This window comes from Hyposmocoma kahamanoa, unplaced genomic scaffold, assembly GCF_003589595.1.
Source record: "Hyposmocoma kahamanoa isolate Upper Pololo Valley unplaced genomic scaffold, ASM358959v1 97, whole genome shotgun sequence".
In the NCBI taxonomy this organism is placed as follows: domain Eukaryota; kingdom Metazoa; phylum Arthropoda; class Insecta; order Lepidoptera; family Cosmopterigidae; genus Hyposmocoma; species Hyposmocoma kahamanoa.
The window spans coordinates 2,826,840-2,846,310 of record NW_020655294.1 but is presented as its reverse complement, the minus strand read 5'-3'; the positions used below and the strand labels follow the sequence as shown (position 1 = coordinate 2,846,310).

General features: G+C 38.6%; 1 protein-coding gene across 1 annotated transcript in view; it reads left to right on the top strand.

The window, feature by feature from the left end:
• Positions 1–12,965: 12,965 nt before the first annotated feature.
• The window catches only part of LOC113238623 (doublesex- and mab-3-related transcription factor A2), a 32,785-nt gene continuing 26,279 nt past the window's right edge, over positions 12,966–19,471 (top strand). Inside the window, exons 1-3 of the mRNA XM_026475450.1 lie at positions 12,966–13,332; positions 17,134–17,274; positions 17,624–17,738. Of these exons, the coding sequence (XP_026331235.1) occupies positions 13,234–13,332; positions 17,134–17,274; positions 17,624–17,738 (355 nt within the window). The 5' untranslated portion in view covers positions 12,966–13,233. The remainder of the gene's footprint in view (positions 13,333–17,133; positions 17,275–17,623; positions 17,739–19,471) is intronic.

The window sequence follows — 19,471 nt, the reverse complement described above, 5'->3', positions numbered from 1 at the left end:
GAGTCAGAAATCACTTAAATTAATTACGACGCCATCTATTTAGTTCTAAGTGTACTGTTGTGAAGTTGCGACATCTATCAATACTTTATATTACTATTTTGCAAACTACTTAAGAAAAATAAGTTGTTGTTTGCTACTCCATAATAGATGGCGCACACAGTATAAAAATGTGACAAAATTACTATTATCAGACAGAAGTCGTCAAATACTGAACATGTATAAAGAATGCAAAATGTGGTGAGTTTCACTTAATAAAAATTATAAATATTCGTTTCTGATTTGTTGAAATGATATAAAATGAGTGGTGACTCTATACTACTTATTTGTATGACAGTCGATTGTGGGTTTAAAATTATTGATATTGATGTTTAGCGAAGTCATTATTTAGAAAAAGCATTGAGAATCCTGTATTAGATTGTTTTTGAGATTGCAAAAAACACGAATAACTTTTCCAGCCCCCGGCACACGAGCGCACTCATCAAAAGTGGCAGGCGACGGTTGGCACAAAACGTTTAACCCTTATAGTACAGGCTCTCCGTCAATCTCAAACGCATTCGTGCTGGACGGGGGTTGTCCGAGCGTCACGCGGGTGTCGTGCTGGGTCCGGTAGCGTTTTTGTTTTGCTGTTTGTTTGTTATAAATCGAAAATACTTATGAACAGAAATCGATGTGTGTGGGGATTTCATATTGCTCAGGGGTGGGTGAACCGTTTTTTTTGGGGCTGATATTTTAGATTCTATACGAAAAAGTTTGCAAGTTACTTTTGCACCCTGTTTTGCGGTATTTTTTGACCTGTTGTTGTTGAAACTTTGAATACCAAGTTTTTTTAATGTAATACCAAGTGACGGGACGAACAAGTCGTGCGCCTTTCAGAGCTTCAAATTGCAAAGATCTCATGGGCACTGCCACTGCACGTGTCACCCTGAGACATAAGTTGACACTAGCACACTTACCTTTCAAAACGGGAACACTCTAATGCTCACATTACTGCATGGCGAAAGAAACAGCTAAGGTGGCAGTACTTCCCTGGACGAACTCTTTAAAAACATTTTGATGTATCAAAATGTTTTTAAATGTAAATTACATGATCGGATTCTCTTGATATTGTATCTATAATACGATATATGTATCTATAAGCGGCAAAATATTTGGTGTGTGTGTGAAAACACGCTCGACAACCGCACCAATTTACCAACGCCAACGCACCAATTTACTGCCCTCGTGGCCGAACGGTTACCATACCGGACTGCCACGCAGAGGTCCCCGGGTTCGATTCCCGGGCCGGGAGAAATATTTGTATGGCCTACATTTATCCTCCTATCTACATTGGCCTCTCGTGAGTTTGGGTGTAATTTGTGGTTGTCTATGTGTGTGTCCATGGCACCCGCGACACAGGGTTTCCCTAGTGCGGGGCTATGTTGAGTGTGTGCGTTATTATAAAAAAAAAAAAAAAAAAAAAATCCTACTTGGTTTAAAATTGGAAAATGTCCTGTACTATGCATGAACACCCAGTCCAGAACCGATCTAGAAAAGTTTTCCCAAATTGGTCTTACCTGGAAACGATCCCGAACCTCCTCATCCAGCTCCCACGGTGCAAACCGCTGACCACCGACGTCGTAAAAGTTAAAGTAAAAACTTTTTAAAATTACGAATTTCTATATATTTTTATTTGCCATTGGAACTACAGTTCTAATGCTATCTTTAGGGGAGAGCGGGGCTGAAAGTTCCGATTTTCAAATAACTTGAAGTTTTGTACTGAAAATAAAAGGTTTGGTTTCCGACATGTGGAATTATTGAACAAATGTTTATCGCTTTTTGTTTACAGTCACTTCTACTGATAGCACAATAGTTTTTTTACAGAGGCAAATTTTTGACAAATTTCGGAGCGGAACATTCAGCCCCGCCTTGGGGCGCGTTGTTCCGCCTTTGAGGTAAATTGTTCCGCTTAGATTATGACAGGATAACAGAGATTTTCTTAAATAAATTTTTTTTTTAATAATTGTATGTATGTAATGTTTATGCTATGCACAACTAAACTTAAAAAAAACAACTACATTCTTATTCATCAGTAATATTATTCATCGCTCATTTCTTCATCTGCGTCACATGTGAGACACACATAAGTGACTGTATCATCTGTCTAAATATTTGATATGAGCCCGTTTGTAGTTTCGCATCCTTACGAAAAAGAAAAATGGCCATGAGAATTTTAGGTACGATTGTAGGTCGATTGGGGAAGTTGTTCCTAGGAACAATCCCTCGAGAGAGGAACTTTTAGCCCCAAATTGCGTTTTTATACGAAGACTCACGCACTGGCAAAGCAATAAAATCAATAAAAAGATACTCAAACTATAAGATTTCTTACTAATGTCACTACAATTTAAAAAAATTACGTATGAATTGGTCCATAATAAACAGAGACAGACCAAAAAGTTTAAACCAGAAAAAATTTAGTCATGTGATATTTTGACAGCTCCACGGTCCACTTATATAGCACACTTCCGTCGTCGGAGTAACTGAAATGGCTGCCGGCAAGACGTATCACCTGACGCTTTAAAGACGCGCTTTACATGTATTGCTATATCTTTTCCTTGTAAAGTTATTGCTATGGGAACAAATTACCCTGGGAACTTCCAACCCCGGTCTCCCCTACAAAGATGGCTATATCGGCATGTTAGGTTTGTCTATTGCCCTTGTTGCATTTGGAAAATGGATTTAAAACTGATGTTAGGTAGGAGTATAGAACTCGAACCGACACTAAGTTTTGTAATGTGTTAGCTAAGTCTGCAATTCTTTATAAACGATGCCCGGGATACTTTACCCGTGTCATTCTCTAGCACAATATCGGAGAACTAGGTACCTACTTATTTAATATGGAATGTAATGCATCAGGCAATCACACCAATTACTTTTCTCAAATTAGGAAATTCAATTCACTGAGCGTACCTACTAGTGTAATTAAATTAGCACTGGAGGCAAGAACTTTTTAAAACCTAGACTGGAACCGATTTAAAAAATTATCGAGTTCTTAGGTTTTCGCTATTATTACATATAGGAAATGAAACTATTTTTCCAGATTTAAATCGCGTACATATTTTGATTTTTCCAACAAACCAACAACGTTTCGAGCCCTTTTCAGGTCTCATGGTCGCGGTTGAGAGTCAACTCCGAAAAATAGTTCAATTACTTAATTTAGTCCTTGTGAAAACCGAACGAAAGGGATATAAGTGTATCTGTAATGCCAGCTGCGAGGCCATCGTGGTCGTCAAAGGTTATTTTATATCAGTGTAATATCTATGTATTGGCAAGTGGCAATTGCACAGTCGAGTCGTGTACGTTCTTTTCCCGAACGACTTGAGGCCCTTCAGCGCGGCCTGATCGAGGGGGCCGATGTCGAGTGATTCAAGATTCTGCCGATCGATAGCAAGCGAGGTGTACCAAATAGGTCACTAGGTGACGTCGGTGAGGGGCTAAAGAATTTAACGTCTAACCCTTTAAGCGCCGCGGTTTTAGTTACGATGTATCCTTCAAATTTAAATCGAATTCGAAAAAAAATAGAAGGTTCTCAATTAGACTGTATATTTTTTGTGTGTGTACGCCATAACTTGCAATATTTGTGAATCGATTTTGATGATTCTTTGTTGGAAAGAGGGTACCTCAGTAGTGATACCACACAAATTTGAAGAAAATGTTCCACCTCTAAGGGTGGCAAAACAGGGGATGAATCTGGTTTCGAACACTTTCTGGTATCCGATTTCAACAAAATTAGGCAAATACTGGATGTAATTCCACGCACTGTTGAGGTCGGATTTTTTAGGACTTTGTAGGTACTGACATTATTTTAAAATAGATTACGTTATGATCAGGGACAATATATTTGTTAACTACTTACCCGTCCAGTCTATGTGAGAACAGTACAACCAGGTAGGTTATACACAATTAATTTATCTGTGCAAAACATTTTACAGTAACATTACAATGTACTGTGTCCCTGTACCCGACCGAAAGCAACCATAACCACAATATGCACCCGATATATTTGTGTGCAAGAAATATATTGAATGCAAATTGTTTATTTACATGCTCAATTTAGTAATAAACAGAAAACAAAACAATGTACAACATGTTCATTTTTAAATTTTGAACGTTGCTTAACAATAGTTACTAAAATCAATCAATGGTAAAAGATGTTAAGCCTATCCGTTTGTTTTTTAAAGTTTTTATTTGACATTAACATTGATAGGAAATGAAACTATTTTTCCGGATTTAAATCGCGTATATTTGTTTTTTCAAACAAACCAACGTTTCGGGCCCTTTACAGGTCCCATGGTCAGTCAACCGTGACCATGGGACCTGTAAAGGGCCCGAAACGTCGGTTTGTTTGAAAAAACAAATACCTATACGCGATTTAAATCCGGAAAAATAGTTTCATTTCCTATGTGTAATAATCGCGAAAACCTAAGAACTCCGATATTAACATTGATTTTGAATGCCTTTTTAAGAGGCTCAGATTTAAAACGTTCTGAAGTGAAAATAAGTACTATTTGGCAATTAAGGTTCTTTATAAGTAAATACATATTACACACAATAGAAATAATGGTACGTACCTACGGAAGAGAATTGAGAATGGTGGTGGCAGCCAGTGGCAGCCCGCCACAGTGGGAGCGCGGGTGCCTCTCAATGGAGACTGAGAGGTAGGTGGTTGGAAACCCTGTGGCGCTCTACCTTTGATTTTAATTTGCTAGTTACGTACGTACACTTGTGCAGGTTTGATATTGTTTTAGCAAGATACTCACAATAACAGTGAAAGAACATACCGTGACGAGTCTTGCATGTTACAGAAGGCTCCCAACTCTTGAAAAGGTGTAAAATCTCCAATCCACGTGAATTCTCTGCTTAAAAGAGACCCGTGTCCAACAGTGAGACGTATAACGGCTTAATGGTGATGGTGACGGGGACTGATTAATAATTAACAAATCATGTAATTTATTGTAAATTGTCTACAATTTAGTTCTTTTACAATGTCTGCCTATTTATTAAAAATGTATTGTCCACTTGCAAAATTGTACATCCGAGGGTTGTTTTTTTACCGTATTTTTATATTGTATCTTGAGAAGTGGATAAAATATCCCAGATAAAATTGTGTTTCTTTAAAAAGCGTACGATAGGTTTAATGGACGTGGAGCCAAATGTTAAGTTGTGCTAAAAGTAAAGTTTATGAAAATACTCAAATACAAAAAAAAATATCTACGATTAGGTGATAACACCTACTAGTTCAATTACTCACAACAAAAATTCTACTTATAAGTATTTGGACTTACTATATAAGTAATAGATTTTTTCCGACCATGATTAAACTTACACGATCGACGACAATGCGAAAAGATCTGCTCGAATCTCCGCTTGTAAATAATATTGCTTTGGCGTTGTTAACGCTTGGAGTTTGCTGATGACACATAATTTACTTAGCCAAGGGAAACATTTCCACTAAAAATGGTAGAAATATAAACGGGTCCATCGAGAGTCTATTTTATGTATGTATGCGAGGACGGCGCTCCATCAAAGTCAATCGCAGGCCGCGCCCGCGCCGCGCCCGCGCCCGCGCTGCAAAAACGGAAAAACACGACACTCGCTTCGCGCACGATACCAACTGTTTTTGTTGATCAGCGGAAACCTCACGCCAAAAGATTGGTGTGGATTTGTTGTGAACAACATTTACCTAAACTCATTTCAAACGACACACAACTAACGATTTAAAACGTAGCGAATTTCAAGCATTCGCACGATTCTAATTCTGTTAAGATATTATCTATTATTTTTAATTCGTCATGATTTTGTTTTTACGTAGGTAATCTTTTTATTTATGAATAAATTAGTTTTAGTGTTTATTTTTAATAAAGCATAATAGGATAGTTTGCACAACGTTTAGCACAACTGAATTAACGGTTAAAACTACTGAAAGCATGTTTCTAGATAATATATGACGAGCGGCTATTGTCATGAAAAGGAAGTATGGTGGTGCGTGGAGTTTCGTGCATTGGACTGAACAAGCCTCGCTTAGGAAGAAGTGTAAAGGCATTCTCGTAGTACGTGTGACGACCTGCACGTGACAATGACTTTGGAGAATGGCGTACCTAGATAAATCTTCTTTACATGTCAAGCTCGTGCTGGAGAATGGCATGTCTCCCCTTTCTAATATATACTCGCATAATTGGTAAATGTTTTTTGTAGCAAGGGATGCACGACTTGTAAAATTTTTTGGATCGTAATAATGGATCACACGCCTCGAAACCGATCGTCTACTGTTGAACCGATCTCAGAAAAATTGTTTCAAGATTTATAATAAATAAAACACCTTTAACACATGATTCAATTGCCATAATAATAAGTAAATATTTGTTATACCTAATTATTAATACAAAGATCGAACACTCAGAAAAAATTCCTTCGATCCGGCCGGATTCGAACCGAGCGACGTCTTCTAGCATACAGTTGGTATAGACCAACTACTATGCAACGGACCGAACCAGCGGACCTCACAAATTTTTCTATGTGCTTGTTGTCATCTCTTTGTATTTGGTTTTTCAACGATTTTTTAGTCGTAGCGCCATCTATGAGACATCAATCACGTGCGATATGCTAACATCTGTGTCTGAAAGTTTAACTGCTACACATCTCGCTCGTGATGAAACCTTCACGTCGAGGAAGGTTTTTTATCACATCAAGGACGGAACGTACAAGTCGTGCGCCTGATGGTAAGCTCACGCCTGTCCGTAACAATTGCAGTGCCACTCGAGTGCTTTAAATAGCTAAGATCTGAGGGGCACTGCCACCGCGCCCGACACCCTGAGACATATAAGTTGACGTCTCGTGTACTTGTAATCTCACCAGGACCCTCACCCTTCAAAACTGGAACGCAGTAATATACTCACATTACTGCTTGCCGGCAGAAATAGGTAAGGTGGCAGTACTTCAAAAGGAGCTCTACTGCTACTAAGGTTCACTACCTTCCTTTGGAAGGCGGTTATGGAGTCCCCAACTCCTATGTGGCCACCGTGGCGGACTACAATCTAAGCTCTCTTATATAACTTCAAAGCACAACAATTCTTGTACTCGACAATCTCCTAAATTATGATAGGTACCAAATTATAGAATTCCTAGGTTCTCGCAATTGTTGCTTAATTAGTCGGATCTATATAATAGCGTAAAGTTGTTTTTTTTGAAGAGTCCGGAACATTAATTTAACAATATCGTTGATAAGATGGTCCAAAGAGCAAAATATGAAGCCCAACGTGCCAGTAACTGTACTTGCACTGGGTATTAGTATGGCCTTACATTGAATACGATGATAATGATAAACTCATTCGAGGAATGTCCACGTTTGTCTTACGTCGATTCTTGCTCGGTCAGCGCCGTGACTTTTTGAGTTAGTGCGGCCACTGCCGACAACGTGCGGAAATGCCGCAGCCGCAAAAGCCGCTGCGGCAACCGTCATTTGTTTTGGCGTAAGACAAACAAGAGCTTTTCAAAACACGCGGCCAACAAAAGCAATAGTGTCAGCGTTTATTGAACTACAGCATTTTTGGTTATGTTCTGAAACCATCGAACTTTGTCGCGTCAGCGCGGTCACGCCTGGAGTGCTTTTCAAATATCTAAGTGGTTTGCGTTTAACTAGTTCGTCGTGTTTCTTTTGTCTACGACATTATCGATAACACGCTGCAGGTAAGCGTTGGGTATAGGATTACTATTAGCAAATTTGAAGCCTTCTCAGTTGTTCCAATAGAGGTTTGTCTGCCAGTGGAGATTTGTAGCTAGTCCCGTACCTTGTTTTGTTACAAAAATATGATTTAAGCTTTTACATGTCATTGATTACAAAAAGAACCCTTACGGTGGTAACGCGTTGCCTTTGCTGTTAGTACGTTTTGCGGGTCTCCTTTTATGAGAATTTAAGCCATAGCCAGTCACAGCGACCACTAATGGGAATTGGGGGCTTTATATTTTCTCCAACGTTGTGAGCCACACGCCACAGGGACCTTTTAATTTTTAAGCTTTGACCGCTCATTTTTTCTAATAGTTTCTCAATAAATCGATATTTCGCTGCGCAGCGTAGTAAAGTTACTATTCATCTGTTAGTCACTACTACACGATATCGTAAGCAGTGGTAATTATACAAGGAATGATAATAAATGGTAAAATGTAGGCACTACCGCCCAAGTAGACCTTAAAATATCTATACAAAACAAAACAACTAGCATCATAACTTTATTCCCATTGGATGGTCCGTTGTAACCCTTCGCAGCTCGGCCGGTCCCCGCCGGCGCCCGCCGCCGCCGCGCCGGCACGCCGGTCGCCGGCAACTGTTGCCAACCGGCGAAGCGATACTGTAGCGAGCGCGCTCATTGGTCGGCCGCAAGGAGGGCGTGGCACTTCATTAGCGTAGTTACTTCGCAAGGCGTCACGTTCTCCTATGTAACTTCCTTTTTTTATGAAAAACAGACGCACGCTTGACCGACAATGTACTTATTATTTGTCCTAAAAAGGCCTATTTTAGCTCTGAATAGGCTTACATTGGGTTTACAAAGTGAACATTTTTTGCTTTACATTTTGCTTTTTTTCGTAGAAATGAATATATTATCTGAATATTAGAAAACATCACATACGCTGCTCTGATCCCAAAGTAAATAACTAAAGCACTTTTGCTATGGAAATTGGAAACAACGACGGTACCACAAACACCCAGACCCGAGGACAGAATATAGAAAAAAAATCTCTACTTTGACCCGGCCGGCGATCGAACCCTGGACCTTAGAGATGGCCACACCCTGAAAACCGTTGTGCAAAAGCCACTTGACCGAGAAAGTCGTCAAAATACATTTACAATGAAAGGAAGCACTGCAAGACTGCTGTCGTTTTAGATACGAAGGATAGATCAATGACGTCATAGACAAACATTTATTGAATTTGGAATATACCTACCTGAATAGACAGTCAACAACGGAACGTCCATTTCTCTTTTTAAAAAATCTTCTAAAACGTCTTCCTCACATTGCTCCTTCGGTGTAGTAAAGTCACATCTGCAAAATGGCAACTTTTCAAGAGAAAGGTTTAGAGATTCTACGAACGAAATTAGTTGATCAAATAATACAAACTATATAATTCATTTCGTAGGTAGTTTGTATTATTTTTATGACTTTCATGTGATAAAATTGCTTTTGACGTGCGATACAAAATGATACGATATATTAACACAGCACAGGCTCGAGGTCTGTGCGCGTTTTTGTTTTATTAATTTCTCTTTTCTGCTAAAACTTAGATACTGTATAATAGGTATCATTTTATTAACTCCATCAGATTTGTCATTAAGTTTTTTATTTTTATATAGGTACTTCTTTTTTGTTAACTATGAACTTTAGCCACACTCGTGACGTTTCACTCAATTTGAAAACCACATCATTAGGGCTCTGACAATCAAAGGCAGCTGAGGTGGCTGCCGCAGCACAATGTTACAAAAAAATGTCATGAATTGGATAAAATATATATTAAATAATATTAAACACTCCTCGAGCGCAATAAAGCGAAGTGTAATAAACAGAACAGAAGCAATAAAAGTCCTCACCTACAATGAAGAACCGTCTAAAGCAACGCACACATAGTATTCGCCAAGTTTAACTTTGCCGTTATTGAAAAACCGTAGTAAATTCAATCTCGTTCACCGTTTCTGCAACTCTCCACGCCGCAGCTTCGCCCCGCGTCCGCGGCGGTGGCGCGGCGGCGCGGCGCGACGGCAAGCGGAACTTTGTGTGTAATGTTCACATGTGAGCGTCCTGAAATGACTTGAACAACACAATATCCGGCGACCCACCCGCGCTACCGGAGCACGTAACTTAATTTCGACAGCTTTAATATCTTAATGCACGGCCAAGTCAAATGTTATTGATTCCTCCAAATATTTCAGTTGTTGTTTTTTGCTATAGAGTCAAAAACACCACCGGAAATCGATTCACACACAAAGGCTAATAATACCTACTTAGTAAGAAAACATTGGTTCAGGTACCTACTTTTGCGTTTGGACATTCGCCGATGCTACTGGTAGAAAAGTTTTTATACGACGAGGCAACGACAGCGGAAGGAATATTGACTCCCCTCAATGTGGATCAAGTTTTAGAGTAACTCTTAAATTTCAATAAAAGCTACTTACCAAGAGACCTAATAGGTGTACTACATGTGTGAAAGAAAATAGCGAAATAATAAAAATATTTAGTAAAAAAGTTATTTTTAAAAACTAATAAATAAAAATAGTTAAAAAGGATTGGCTTTTAAAAATGAGTTTTAAAAGTCATGGCAATGAAAAGACGTTAGCTCAGCGCAAATACAGCAGTTGCCCACGACACTGATACCAGGTCCTGTCGAGAGAGAGAGAGAGAGAGAGAGTGAGTCGCCACTCGTCATTTCAAACATTTTTTAAGTTATATTAGGTATTGGTGATACCTAGGTATAATAATCCCTATTCGCCCTCGGTTTTAAGAAATAATTCACACCCTTGGATCTGCAAAATGACAACTTTTCAGGAGAGAGGTTTCGGAATTTTACAAACGAAATTAGTTGATAATTTTTTTTTGCGCGTTATTATTAGGTCCTAACAGAAATTGTTTCAAGAAGTATATATATATTTTTCATGTGGAAAGAGCACTTCCTACGTATGATAACATATGGCTTTATTATAGGTACCAAAAATCAATATGATACCGAAGGAATGAGTGTTTGTTTGTGTGCTATTTGTGTGACCTAAATATGAAACAGTACTTAATACTGGAGTAATTTATTTGAAGCTTTTTTGATAAAATTAAATTATCAACCGAGTTTACGAGCTAAGTCCCTCAAAGACATCTGGCGGTCGCGGGCGGTGGGGGGGTGTGCGCCGGGAGGAGGGGGCAGGAACGATATTCAAATTGCGAACATTTCATTTTAACGCTTGCGAAGATATTCGGTCCCACGCTCCGAATAGAGCTGCTACGTGTTTTATCGACATTTAACGCACACAATACAGAAAAAAATATTCATTTCAATACAATTTCTGCAGGCTGATAAAAGACTAAATTCAACACGAGAGCAGTAAATTGTCATAATAATTATATCGGTTCGTCTGGTTAAGTTAGCACTGGGCTGCTAACAACAACAACGACGAATTGGTGGTATAGATATCTGCTGCATCAGCTTACTTTCAAGAAGTATCATAATTAAAATGTATTTGAGCTAGAAACTAAAATCTAGATATTGACGGTAGGTATATTTTTAAACTTGAAACAACTTGAGATCATGGACTCATGGTCCTTAAATATGCATAATACAGGAAGCAAATAGTCTGATTGTGGTAGGTGTCTATCGACAATCACATAATTAATTAATGTCAACCCTAGCAACAAGTTGAGACGTTTGCGAAATGTTCACATTTCGCGAATTGATCGTCGCTGCGGAATTCTCATTTGCGCCTCGCTCTCTCCCCGCCCCGCGCCACCTCGCCTCACCCTCCTCAGCTTTGACACCTGGATGCTATAAAGGAAGATTAAATTTAGATATAAAACTTGGCTTCTTATGTAAAGTGAAAAGCGTCCAGATATTTTCGTGGCCTGGAAAGCTAACCGCGAGGAGTAAAAAAAAGAATAAGAATGAAGTATTCAGATTTTCTTTTGGTAGTAGGTATTGCGCTCAAGTTCCTGTCTGATTCTTACAATTTAAATTTGGACGGAAATGAGGATAGACACCTAGGTACCTACCAATATTCGACGGAGAGAGGATTCCAGAGAATGCTGATCCTCGCCTTGGCAGGAACACTGCAGTGTTCCCAGAGTTTAACAAATAGGTACCACCGACATAATATTATTATCTTGTACAAGTTTGTTGCTGGCTCAAAATATAAGCAAAGTTGCCACACCAATTTATAGTCGTTTTAGCTATACCTATCTATAACCATTATGTGTTCCGCAATTTTTCATTTTGTTTGGTTAGCAAGAAAATAAATGTTAGTTTATCTAACCCTTGAAGAAAGCGGTCCCCCTTTATCGGCGGATCAGCAAGGCTGACAATACGCGCAGACATTCAGTTATACATTGACTACTAATAATTACACCCCCCGCGCAGCCACCGCCCGTCCCCGCCGCCGCCTGCGCCCGTATTGTAATTTAAATCGAATTCCCTCCACAACCAAATTGAAATATTTCAATTTGGAAGCACCTTCCGCCCGTTCGACATTTGAATTTAATTCCAATTTCGAATGAAGACGCTGAGCTGTTAACGTTTTTCTTCCTTCTTTGTCTGGCGACGAATCTAAATTCAATATCGAGATTATTACCATATTAAGTATGATAAAAATTAAAAATAAAAGGACGTTTGCATTTTAATTCATCATGCAAACCGACGATCGGCCTGACATGTTTTTGTCTCAGTGATAAAATGAATTCATATTTGTGTTCGGACGCCACGAGAAGTTCCCGTCACGATGATTAAAAGATAGAACCCTGAAATGACCAACAATATCGTATCGGAACTTTCGATCTCATTATGGAATAACGCTCGCCGAACACGCATTATGTTGCCTCTCGAGTCGTTCTCTCGCATTGAGACCGCACTCGCTAAACAATTAAACAAAGACCAACAATAAATACTAAAAGAGCTGAATTCTCGGCGCGAATAAACATAATTGTGTTTTTATGCCTTCAATAGAGCTTTGTGAAGCGAGTTCTCAAAAAAGTCACCTTTATAAATTAAGTTTCAGCATTGGCGAGGACCAATCAGCAAGTGGGGGCGGGGCCGGCGAGCTTTCCCATTGGTTCATTTCGCACTCTCAGCTGACAACATTTTATATAACCGGATGATACAACATATACAGTTAACACTATAGTGTGAACGAGACAGCTGCAGGTTGAATACAGTGTCGCTTTCGCACTCGCTGCGTCCCTTTCCCGCCGGCGGCGGCGACGGCGGCGGGCGCTGCCGCCGCAACTGTCACGGCGGTTGCTCAAAATGAAGCAACAGTGTTGTTAACAACTCGACGCGGAACGGTGAACTGTTCAAACGCGTTCCAATTTTGGAAAACGGGACTTTGACATTCGAACTTTTACAATTTTCTTTTTTTGAATTCGAAAGTTTTTTGTGTTGCCACTTTTTAATGACAATGTTACCAAGTTCTAGGGGTGTTTAGAAATTGTTCGGATTGTTGTTGTGTTTTTGGACAAGATGTCTCTACCAAACGGAGTGGACGTGTCTCAGCTGGTGCAGCACCCTGTACTTGCCGCGCTGCCGCCTTTCTTCCTCAGGGCTTCCGAGAGATACCAGGTACAAAAATTAGTATGTGTTCTGTTTTTCATAAAAGCATATTTTAGAAAATTAGAGAATGGGAAAAGCAAGCACATGTCCTTATTTAATTTATGGTGGTTAGTAAAAGAGCCAGGTTCTACAAAGCAACTTATAGATATTTTCATCAAAATTCAAGTAGGTACTCGCATTTCAACCACAGCTTTTCAATCGTTTAACGACGACAACAAAACACATTCAAGCAGAAGAAATTTTAATGAAGTAAAGAATATGGCACATGGAAATGATACCTAAGTTTAGAAAACTTGCTTATGAATAATTTACTTTTTTACTTTTTAACACCGCTCTTCATAACATATGTTTTACATTATCTTATTTATTATGGGATAGGGCATTTTTAGATACACAAGCAGTTTATAGAGTTGCGTCCCAAGTGCAATCTGCCGACGGCTCGGACGGCGGTAATGGAGTATAGATAATTATTGTAGACCTATGTTCAACTGTGGAGATGGTAGGTCATTTTTAAAATTAAGTTTTTAAAGAAAATTGTACATATTTAATTTTGAACCGTGTGATTATAATACGTAATCAGTGTTACTTCCGCGAAGCCGGTTGAAATGAAATCCTAGATTCTTTTGTCACACAGGTTGTTGCTTTCGATTGAGTTTGCCTGTCAGGATTTGTTACTGTCAATTTCTTAACAGATAGCCTGTATAATAATGCATAATGTAATCATTATAAATAATTTTTATATCCAGTCAGGTTGACAGTTTTTCCATTATGAGCGGTTGCCTTCGCCTAATCTCAAATCACCTTTTAATTACGTTTTCTAAGTAATAGTATTACGAAACTTTGTAAATCTCAACGTTACACACTGTAATTGCAATATTAAAGCAGAGTTTGTTGAGCGTTTTGTATTAAAAATAGGTTAAAATTTTTGTTTTTTTTTTCATAATTATTAGCCTTGCATTTTTATTCCTAAAGCGTTAGAATACAAAAATATTGTTACCATAGAAAAAAAAATTCCCCACTTTTACAAATTCAGATTATCAACCCAGACTTATGGAAACGACGTTTAGTATAGGTCTAACAAACATTTCGCGTGCTTGGGTTTTCGCGATTGTTACACATAGGAAATGAACTATTTTTCCGAATTTAAATCGCGTATGTTTGTTTATTTACAGGTCCCAGTTAACCGTGACCATGGGACCTGTAAAGGGCCCAAAACGTCGGTTTGTTTGAAAAAACAAATATACGCGATTAAAATCCCGAAAAATAGTTTCATTTCCTAATAATACCTAATAATAATAATAATAATAATAATAATAATAATTTATTTACAAACATTTACTATTTATTTACTAACAAACATTGTTTACATTTACGACATTTAATCCTGAAAATGCAAGGTAGCTCGAATTATGTGTCCAGGTATATAGGGATACCTATATAAAAAAATGTATAGATGTTGTTTTCGGTATGTCCATAATATATTCTAGGTACCCATCGACTATCTCTTTCTAAATGCCGTGCAATTTGCACCAATTGTTTTTTGATGTACGCTACAATTGCTTACTGCTTGCAATTTGAAAGTCATAATAATAATACTAAATAATTAATTAATACTTAAATAATAATTATGAGTGTAAAACAGATGTCTCCATTTAAATACCTCGGACATATTCTTGCCTTAAAGATGATGACGATGTCGACAGGGAGCGCAGGGCTTGTGGGCAGGTTTTTGAAATACTTGTGAAGATTTATAATTCTCTTATTTAGGTAAGTATAAAAAAGACATCGACTAATTATGTTCATACAATCTTTAAAGCTCTGTCCTGAAAAGTTACCATTTTGCAGATATGGCGTTATTGCACAAAGGGTGCAAATTTTCGCAATGCTTTATTTGCAACACCCTTAACAGTGAATGTCACGTGTATAATAAACATTATCACATCACAAAAGTTATTCATTGTAATTTGAATGCAGTAGGTAATATGCGGGTTTCGTATTTGAAAACATTGTAGGGCATTGTAACATGATACCCTAATAGCAATATGGGTTTTTGGTAACAAATGTAATCTAATAATGTTATAAATACGGCTTGGGGGACGTTTTGTAATATTTTATCAAACTAGGGTGTTTAGAGGAAACCAGGAAGTGAATTTAATTTAAAAAAATAGATAATTAGGGGTTAAATTTTATATAATATGAATAATTTAATTTGAATAAGAGGAAATAGAAATGTGCATTAAGGAAACAGTATTAGTAAGTAATTGATAATAAGTAAGTAACAAATAAATTAGTAACACTAGAGTTCCTTGTGAAAGGGTTCGTCCAGGGAAGTACTGCCACCTTACCAATTTCAGCAGCCAAGCAGTAGGTCATGTGAGCATTATTTTTTAGGTTAGGCGTGTCGCTTACCAGCAGGCGCACGGCTTGTGGTCCTCCCGTCACTTGGTGTAAAAAAAAATTACTGCTATTTGTAACTCTGTGGGCGAGTCTGTCTCTGTGAGTCGATTATCGTGTGGTAGGTATATATGTATATACAGATATGTATAAACTGTAGAGAAATGACGTAAACAAATAAGGCTTTGGATTTCCTGACTTATATAAGTCGCTCTTAAGCGCTCGAGGTAGAACAAGTGGTAGGAGACAATAGAGATCTCGGCGTCACTCGCGAATGATATCAAGATGAAAAATTATGGTAAAATAAAAAATGTTATAAATTGACGTATTTCGTTACATTAATTTCGATCAAAAGTATTGAGAGTTTTTGATTTTAGTGTTACCAATGAAAAATAATATAAAGGAGATATTCGTCATCATCGACAATTCTTCATACGTCCCACTGCGGGCCACGGGTCTCCTCTAAGAAGAGAGTTTATAGAGAGAGGTTATAGTCTGCCACAATAGCCCAACGTGGGCAGCATTTCACACAGTTTCCGAGGGTTGTGAATCTTCTCTGACATGCAGGTTTCATGGCAAGCAACATCAAAATTATAGCCATAAATTTATAATTAAGCCGTCACAAGGATTCGAAACGTCTACCTCTCAATTGAGAAGCGACCGTTCCTTCTCTGGGCTACCACCGGTTTAAAAATGAAATGTGTCTATAGGTATTAACAGAGATTTCAAAATCACTCAATTTAGGCCCAATAGACTGATATTTAGGTTACCTATTTAGTGAAATTTGTCTGTTGATATTGAGGATGTATGGCGTTATTTTGATATTAATATAAAATGTCTCGATACTTACGAATAGTGGTTCTCTTACCTGATTAGATTAAATGTTAAGTATATCTTACGAATTCTCTAAGGGTCGTATTCTAGAACTCTACTCAATGCTCAAGTCAGGATCTGAGTATGGTTTAAAGCACTCGAAATCATACTCAAGTCCCTGCCATTAGGGTCGTATTTCCAGTGCTTGTGTTGCCAGTGCAATCCTGACTTGAGCATTGAATAGAGTTCTAGAATACGACCCTAAGTGTTTGTTATGAAAAACTCCAATATAAGAGATCTGTAACAAACACTTAAAGAATTTCCGCGAGGTCTGCTGACTCGGTCTGTAGCTCAGATGGTAGAATCTTGTTGCGTCGAAGGAATTTTGGATTCGACGTTTGTATTAATCATTATAACAAAGTGCTGGAGTAATTTCACAAAAAATAATCAGATATTGAATAAAAATCTACGTTATTTACTTAATTGTCTTGCTCTCAATGATCCACGTGGCCATACCTAAGGTTAATATATTTCGAACCATCTGCGAAAACATCACCAACACGAGACAGGTTTGGTTCCACTTAGAATGGATGTTTGTTCCAGCGCACGCCGAAATGCGCGCGGTGCCGCAACCACGGCGTGGTGTCGGCGTTGAAGGGCCACAAGCGATACTGCCGCTGGCGCGACTGCGTGTGCGCCAAGTGCACGCTCATCGCCGAACGGCAGCGCGTCATGGCGGCGCAGGTAACACATCAGTGGCTCCCTAGTAACGTACCTACAATAACACTCAGCTTATCATAACACACCAGAAGTGCTGCCGAAACCGCATCTATGCGGCGCGATCCCAGTGAATTCAAACTCGTAGATGCTAACGTCCGTCTGAACACTTGCGCACCCCTCATGGAAGAATGGCGTAAGTGAAGTTACGTCAAAAATGTTACTCATCCTCCCCAATTCTTGTAACTCTGTCGACAATATTAATCGATAGAGTTACTTATGCCATTCTTCCATGAGAGGTGCATTGTAAGTCATGGTTTGACTTTGAAAGTCTTTTCGCCGTTGCAACTCCTTCAAGTGTAGTGTTTTCTTGAAGGTGGCGCTGCGGAGGCAGCAGGCGCAGGAGGAGAACGAGGCGCGGGAGCTGAGTATGTTGTATGCTGGCCAGCCGCCGCAGCCGCACTACCCCGACATGTCCGACGACTCGCCCGGTAAGTGCTTCAGGTGAAATTGACCACTTTTTGATTGCAATTATTTTAACAACTGAAATAAAGGTATGCGGATAGTCATTATTCGATCTGTTCTCAACACGTCGATGCCTCTGTACAGTAACGCAGTATTGCAGAACACTATGACTTTGATCTGAGCATAAAGCGACGGGCACAGCAAACGAAATTTTATCGTAATTAAAACACCCATCCTTTTACGTCAAAATGTTTATACGATACTCGTAATACATTTTTCATAACACAAAATAGTTTGTTATAATTATTAATACAAAGATCGAACACTCAGAAAAAAATCCTTCGATCCGGCCGGATTCGAACCGACGTCTTCTAGCAAACCGTGCCAGACGCTATGCCAACAAAGCCACGGAACGAACTAGCGGACCTCATGAATTTTTCTATGTGCTTTTATGTCGGATGTTTGTATTTGGTTTTTCAATGACTTTTTAGCCGTAGCGTAACAAAATAGTTTGTCAAGAAAATTGGGACTTAATTTGTGTAGCTAGTTTTTTTAATAATTTGGGTAGGTATCGAATGTCTTGCATGTCGAAGACTTGCTATTGATCTCCTAAAGGAAAATGTTAACGTTTGTGGCAGTTTATTTAATTTCCCTCATGTTAATCCACAAGACATCATAAAACCTTTTAAATCAATATATGTTAAAAAAACTGAAGATCTCTGGGGCATATCAACTAAACTTATAGACTCAGTTATTGATCTAATTTCCCCACAGTTAGCTGTAGCTTTCAATAGGTGCGATGACGAGGGTGTTTTTCCCGATTTAATGAAATACAGCAAGGTTATTTCCTTATTCAAAAGCGGTAGGAAATTTGATCCTAGCAACTATAGGCCCATTTCAATTTTACCAGCTTTAAGTAAAATACTCGAAAAGGTTATGCTGACTCAATTACTGTCCTATTTCGGTAGGAATCATATTTTTCATAGTGAACAATACGGGTTTACTAGTGGTAGATCGACTAGCGATCTTTGATGCTTGGGAAAGGTCCCAGAACGCTATTAGTGTTTTCTGTGACCTCTCAAAGGCATTTGATTGCGTTGATCATATTACTCTTATTAGGAAGCTGGAACATTACGGTGTAAATGGCAAGGCGTCCAAATTTGTCTCGTCATATCTCAACGGTAGAATTCAGAAAGTAGACATAAATGGTGTGACTCTTTGGGTTCTCCGGTAAAAATGGGTGTTCCGCAGGGCTCAATACTTGCGCCTTTCTTATTTCTGATTTATATGAATGGTCATTTTCCATTGCCATTCTTTGTTAAGAACCATTGCGAAATAGTGTTGTTTGCTGATGACACGTCCTTGATTTTTAAAACAGACAGACATGACATTAACTACGACCATATTAATGATACCCTCTCTAACGCAGTTTATTGGTTTAATGCTAACAATTTATTGCTTAATGCCAAAAAGACAAAATGTGTTAAATTTGAATTACCTAACGTAAAATCGACTAGTCCAAGCATAGAAATAAACGGAGAAAAGTTAGACCTTGTTAATAAAGCAGTCTTCTTGGGAGTGACCTTAGACAGTAAACTTCAATGGTTTCCACATATATCTTCCCTGGCCAGCAGATTAAGCTCCGCTGCATACGCGGTCCGCAGAATACGTGAGCTTACTGATGTTAGTACTGCTAGACTAGTTTACTTTAGTTACTTCCATAGTATAATGTCCTAGGGGATTCTCATGTGGGGTAAAG